We start from the raw sequence: 6,788 nt of genomic DNA on the forward strand, positions 1-6,788 counted from the left end.
ACACACACGCACACACACACACACACAATAACAAAGGAGTCTGATTACACACTAGTAGTACAAGTATTACACACTTCTTCTAATCACGCAACAGTAACTAAACAGGCAACACTCACACAAATCACACTATTTCCATATGGATTTTATGTGTTTGCTACACATTTAAACAATCTTAACAGAAAAGAATCATTCCTACAAAGACTAATTCATAATTTAATCTGGCAGAATCAGATGTAGACCTCTTTCTTTTGTTCGACCCTTCTCGATGAAATGCATCTGAAAACCAGCTGATTTAGTAGAGTTGAGTTTGACTCTCAGCAGGAGTTGATGGAGCCGGTCGAACTTCCGCTTTACGTGATTCTGCATTCTGGTGATGAAACCAGGTGGATTTCCTTCAGCTTAATGCATTTCTAACCCACAGCTGACCAAGTTCAAACTCTCACTGCATTCCTTGCGTGTTTGGACAGAGGCCTCAAACATGAGTGGCAGTGTGTCCACACACATTGTCCTCGTCCTGGAGCTTCCGCTGTTATCCTCCTCCTGGCAGGAAGGAGGGAGCTGGTCTCAGCCTGAAAAACATCAGGACATCGCAATAAAACCCAGAACACCTCAGGGCTGCAGATCTCTCAGCTCTGACAAGTTTCCACAAGTGTCCTGCCTGTAATGTCGCAGCGTATTTAAAGAGGAACTATTGACACTCCCAAAGGAGTGTGAGGGTGGTGTTTATGGGTAACAGGTAATAATACCAGGACTAACTGAGCGTGCCGTTTCAACAGCGGGAGGTTGGACCCCAAAGCAGGTTGGTGCTCAGCTAATGACGTCTCCTTTTACTGTCTCATTTGGGTTCAAAGGTTTATTGGTGTTTTTTCGAGAGTTAAAGTGGAGAAAGTTACAAGGTGTAGTGTTTAGCCGCACAGTTTCCCCTCAAATTTTACTTGACGAGAGTGAACTTCATTCATTAAGTCTGCAATGACAGAAATCATAAAACCGTCAGACTGAGTGGTTGCTTGTAACCTGCCTGGAGACAAAGATGCTGTAGCTCCACTTCAGATCTTTTGACCTCATAAAGATATTAATGTTAACACTGTGTGGAGTTTGTAAAACTATTAGTCAGTGCTGTGAAGGGTGATCACCATCCTAACACTTTCTTATAGTCCTACACTGTGTTATACTGTAAGCATATAGGGCTAGTGGGGCAGCAGAGCATGTGAATACAAATATAATAAATACAGTCAGTAAAGACAGCTGAACAGATTAGAGCTTGTAAAATGCTCCAAGTGCAGATGATAGTTTTCTAAGAGGCTAAAGATTTGAAAGTAAGAGACTGTGGACATCAAACTATAATTAGAACTGAGTGTATCTGTAGCATCTGTGTCCGATTTCAATTCGCTCCGTGTCTTTCAAATCCCGGCTCAAGTAACAGAGAAGAGCCGATGAAAGCTGATGCGGACACTGATCTTAGGTAGTAAAATTGGACCAACTCATTCATATTTGTGAAATGAATTGAGAATTTCTGCCTGATTTAATGCTGAAAAGATTTGACATCTTGGGCACTCATTTTTTATCATAAACTGCATATTCCATTTACATTTAATAACTGTGGATTATGTTGTAACTCTGATTGCATTTCTTCACATTTTCAAACAACAGAGAATGACTTTGTTCATTCAAGATGAATTATGCCTTTGCCCTCAGGAGTGAAGTGCTTATCAGGTCCACATCCTCAGTCAGTGACGGAGGGGAAAGTGTTCCCATCTTAGTTTGCTGCTGGTTTGTTGCATGCCTTCAACTGAGAACAACAGACATGCTGTCATATTTCATCTCTATTACGCAACAATGGGAAATCCAGACAATTACAGAGTCAGCTTTTTGTCTTCAGGATATTCAAAACATAAATCTTTCCTAAGTCAGGAGATTTAGTGCTGTTTTCACTTGAACTGATGCCTCGGATCTGCTCAGCTGGAAAAAAAATATGGTTGAATAAATGTGCCATACGGTTGATAATGTAGGAAATTCAAAAATGAAAGAAACAATGGAGCTCTGAGAGTTCTGTAAATATCATTCACTACAAAATATTTAATGATATATGTTGCAAAATAATTAAAATAATGTTATAAAGTAAATTTAAAGGTTATACTTTCTTTGAACAATGAAGTTAAATTGATTTTATTAATTTGATGAAATAACCCAAATCTTTGATGAACAAAACCTTTATTTTTTTTTTTAAGAAACAATTTTTTGCTATGATGATGCCAGAATGCATGAAAGTTAAAATTCACATAGCTATATTATCTAACAGTGAGATTTGTTTGTTCCTTCTTAGCTAAAAACTTTTTCTCACTCAGCCAGGTAATCACCTCTCTCTCTACATTGTTAGCCTTCCAACCAAAGCTGTACATTTGAGCTTCATTGCAGAAACAACACAGAGTCTACAGCCATGCTAGCTGCTCTATGAGGCTGCATGGTAACAACCACACAATGCTAATGTGTTTATGATTAGCAACCACAATCACTGACCAACCAACACTGCCATCCACAAAACTACTAGCTAGCATGGCTTTAAATAACTTTTTATTATTATTAAATTATTCCTTACATCTGCTCAATGCACTATGGATGGAGAAGGGAACTGTTCTCACACTAACTTTGATTCTGTGTGTTAGCTCATACATTTTTTGAGATGAACATTTTGATATTTCCACTGGTGAAATCTTTTCTTTTCTTTTGTTTTCTATGAAGAACGTTGATGGACAAAAACAATACTCAGCTCAAACTCTGAAAATATGGCATGTTCTATTCATATCACAGATACATTTCCTAAAGAGCAGCAGAAACTCATTCTGACCTCCTAGTATTTCTGATTGATGTTTGTGTTTCCTTCTCCCCACAGATACAATTCTTGATTGAAAATGAATCAAGTCAAACTGCATCATGACAGAGGACATTTCTTCGTCTTCATCACCATGTTGTCTCTGCTGAGCTCAGGCCAGGCCTTACCGAGGACGGACCCTCCCCTCCGTGCTGATCAACCCTTCCTTTTCATGTGGAATGCCCCAACTGAGCTGTGTGACAGCCGCTTTGGCATTGCCCTCGATCTCTCCTACTTCCACTTTGTCAGCAGCACGCTGAAAACAGCGATCAACCAGAGCATCTCCATATTCTACACCGACCGCTTCGGCCTCTTCCCGTACGTGGACGAAGACACTGGTGAGATTTACGATGAGGGTGTACCACAGCTGATAGACATGAAGGAGCACCATGAGCTGGCCGAGGACGACATAGAGCACTATATTCCTTCTAACCAGCCAGGTCTTGCTGTGCTTGACTTTGAGGAGTGGAGGCCACAGTGGGTTCGAAACTGGGGCAGTAAAGACATCTACAGAGAGATTTCCATAGAAACGGTCAAGAAAAAAAATGCATCATTGTCTGACGATGAGGCGGAGGATCGGGCGAAGATCGTGTTTGAGCGTGGAGCAAAGAAGTACTTCCTCCGCTCCATCAGTATTGGGAAGAGGCTAAGGCCCAACAGACTCTGGGGTTACTACTTGTACCCTGACTGCTACAACTATGACTACAACCAGGACATGGCAGGCTACACTGGAGAGTGCCCTGCCATCGAGAAGGACAGGAACAATGAGCTGCTGTGGCTGTGGAAAAATTCCACAGCGCTCTTTCCATCCATCTATCTGGAGCTGGTGCTCAGAGACTCCAAGCAGGCTCGGCTGTTCGTCCGCCATCGAATCCATGAAGCCATTAGGGTGTCAACACTCCCCAACAGTTCCTACTCCATCCCTGTATATGCCTACATCCGCCCTGTGTACAAGGACAGCACTGATGACTACATGTCAGAGGTCAGACACACTTGTGCTCACTCAGAAACACAGGTTTTGTCACCTTTAGGCTGAAAGTAGGCTATGATGCTGTGCCTTCATTCCACAGAACATACTCTGATATGACTGATTGGCTGCCAAGTGTCTTGCAGCCTTATCTAAAGCTCAACGTACATTAAACAGCACCTTAACCCAAACCAGAGAAATATGCATCAGGCTCTATTAGAATGATAAACTCACCTGACTGCAAGAGAAACTGACCACATACACACTTTTAAATACAGAGGAGGATTTAAACATGGTTGGCCTTTGTTCCTTGTTTCACTGGAATAGGCCTGATAATTCACTGTGTGTCACTCTTCACACCTCACATTGTGTCTTTTTTGTCTGCCCCTATTACTGTTTTATATCAGGACCCTTCATCATGCGTTACTATGCACTTGCATTAAAACATTTTTCCAGTATTAGTTTTAGTGGGTTTCCAGTTGTTACCTCAGCCAATGAGGATATGTTTGTCTGTTTGTCAGGAGGATTATACAAAAACTGCTGAATGGATTTTCACAAAACACTGTGGAAGGATGAAATATGGGCCAAGAAAGAATCCATTGAAATTTGTCAGTGATTCGTTCAGTAGTCGTTGCGTACTCCAGCTGAACATCAAACCAACAAACCATCAAATAAACCATTGGACAGGGGCAAAAAAATAACATCCTTGCCGTAGGTGATAATTAATGTATCTTTATAAAAAGATATTGAGGGGACTGATATCTCTGAGTGTCTAAAATACTTTTAGTGCAACTTGATTGATTTTCAGGGGACTATTGGGCCTTGGTGGAGGGAAGTGCTCTTCTGAGAGTCACTCTCCTTCGACACATTAAATCATGATTGTGTATAATTACTTTCGTTCACAGTATTGTTACCATCTATTTAAATCTATTGGTTTAAAATAGCTTTTTTCATATTCTAGTATCAAACTTCAATAGTGAGGTTTGCAGTTTAGGAATCAATATGACTGATGTCATCTCCTGTACTTCTCTGGCTGATTGTCTTTGTTTTTTGCAGTTTGATCTGGTCAACACTATTGGAGAAGCTGCCGCTCTTGGTGCTGCTGGCATTGTTTCCTGGGGAGACATGAACGTCACAGATACAGAGGTAGAAAGTGGTGGTAGTTTAGTATTTTTCGGGCAAGGTTTGGAACTTAAACTTACAATAACTAAATGGTCCAACATCCCACACATTTTTAGGAATCCTGCTTTGATGCTCGAAGCCACCTTGAGCAGGTCATGAACCCGTACATCCTGAATGTCTCGACGGCAACACAGCTCTGCAGCATGGCGCTCTGCCAGGGCCGAGGTCGCTGTGTGCGGAAGCGCTGGGACCAGGATGTCTTCCTCCACCTTGACCCGCGCCGTTTCCGTATCCAGCGGCCGCGTGACACTGGCCCGCTCACTGTGAGCGGTGCCCTCTCGCAGTACGACATCAACTGGTTTGACCACCGCTTTGACTGCATGTGCTACAGCGAGAAGCCGTGCAGATCAGTTATGACCTTCAATGTCATCCAAGAGGCTGTCATCACCAGGGGCAATCGAGGCGCTGACAGGCCACGCCCCCTCCTGCTGGTTATGATTTTACTCTTTCTGAAGTGTGTTGTGATGTGAATAGTCCATGATGATAATATAATTACACTGTTATTTCAGCTTGTTGTTTGTTGTTTGTTATTTGTGACTGTTTATACCAGTGTTTAAAATGTTTTGAATTCCATTTGGCCTCATGATCCTGTCTCGCTCAACACCCGGGGGGCAAAAATCTGTTGGTAATGAGATTAAAGAATAACCCAGCTCTTTCCTGTGTATTGTTTATGAGACGTCCTTATTTGTTATTGTTGTTATTGTTTAAAGATGAAACTGAATTTCTCCTTGCGGGAATATAAACTGAACTGACTTATTGTGTAACGCACCATGAAATGTTATTGCTAATGTCTGGTGTTTTAACTTTACACCCTACAGCCTGGAATGAAACCTACACTTTGACATGACTTCCCTTTTAAATAAAACTAATGAGCAAATTTACATTTAACACATATTCTTAAAATTAAAAAAATCTTCCTGAAGAACATGTACTAGCTTGTTCTACATATTTCTGTTCATGATTTCCAGAGGATGATCTCTGATGCTTTAGGTATCATCTGTCTTGTGGCATCATGAGATTGATACGTTCAGATTGAAATGTGTCTCTATTGAAGTTATTGCCATGCAAATAAATTCAAACACCTATGTCCCCCTTAGGATGAATTGTAATATTTTTATTTATAAAAAGGGTTTCAGCTGTGTACTATGTGTTTTTCGTGCTTATTAGGAAATGTTAGCTTATTGATATGCAAAACTAAGTTGAGTGATTATGATTGAAATCATGTGTGAGCTTGTTGACACTGTTTAGTTCATGTATCCAAAGTGTTTGAAATAGACTCATTTTATCAGACTGCGGCCATGCAGTTGAGAATGAAACACAATACAACTGAGAGCTTGCTGTATTTCCGTAGTGGTCCTTCTTCAAGTCAGGCAAGGCAGACAAAACACATGTATGCAATAACACAACAATTATTTACACAGGCTAAATAAACTTCAGATAAAACAGGGTATATATTCATCAACCTTCTCTGTACCAAACCCTATTCAGAGATCCTGCAGCAAAGAATAAAATCTATTCTCCCTAATGGAACTGTTTAATCTTAGGTGCCATCCACACTGTTATGGTTTCATTTTAAATGACTCTTTGCTACTTTACTCACACCAGCCATCCACATTGCAGTGGAATTTCATGGCCATTAAAATGCAGTTTTTATATTGTAATAATGCTATTTCATAATGACATCACTTATACCATATGATGACGAAAGATTGGTTCATCAAGAAACAAGTGGGTCTCTAATCGTATTGGCTGCAAAGGTTATTGCATAAC

The 6,788-nt window shown here is 40.7% G+C and overlaps 1 protein-coding gene across 2 annotated transcripts; it reads left to right on the forward strand.

Annotated features, from left to right (window-relative positions):
* The first annotated feature begins 631 nt into the window (after positions 1–631).
* On the forward strand, positions 632–6,360 carry LOC117763722 (hyaluronidase-5-like). 2 transcript variants are annotated; one of them, XM_034589089.1, is made up of 5 exons: positions 632–799; positions 2,891–3,851; positions 4,893–4,982; positions 5,075–5,483; positions 5,755–6,360. In XM_034589089.1, the coding sequence occupies exons 2-5, from the start codon at positions 2,910–2,912 to the stop codon at positions 5,763–5,765; spliced, it is 1,452 nt and encodes a 483-aa protein (XP_034444980.1). In that variant the 5' UTR covers positions 632–799; positions 2,891–2,909; the 3' UTR covers positions 5,766–6,360. The 2 variants fall into 2 exon arrangements, with proteins under 2 accessions (XP_034444980.1, XP_034444981.1); XM_034589090.1 differs by having other exon boundaries at positions 5,075–6,360.
* The last annotated feature ends 428 nt before the right edge of the window (positions 6,361–6,788 follow it).

Source organism: Hippoglossus hippoglossus, chromosome 6, assembly GCF_009819705.1.
Source record: "Hippoglossus hippoglossus isolate fHipHip1 chromosome 6, fHipHip1.pri, whole genome shotgun sequence".
In the NCBI taxonomy this organism is placed as follows: domain Eukaryota; kingdom Metazoa; phylum Chordata; class Actinopteri; order Pleuronectiformes; family Pleuronectidae; genus Hippoglossus; species Hippoglossus hippoglossus.

Bases quoted from the DNA above. Each gene is read 5' to 3' on its own strand.
- LOC117763722 (XM_034589089.1), top strand. From the start codon at position 2,910: ATGAATCAAGTCAAACTGCATCATGACAGAGGACATTTCTTCGTCTTC. The intron at 3,852-4,892 runs GTCAGACACACT...TGTTTTTTGCAG, and splicing joins CTGATGACTACATGTCAGAG to TTTGATCTGGTCAACACTAT. The intron at 4,983-5,074 runs GTAGAAAGTGGT...ACACATTTTTAG, and splicing joins TGAACGTCACAGATACAGAG to GAATCCTGCTTTGATGCTCG.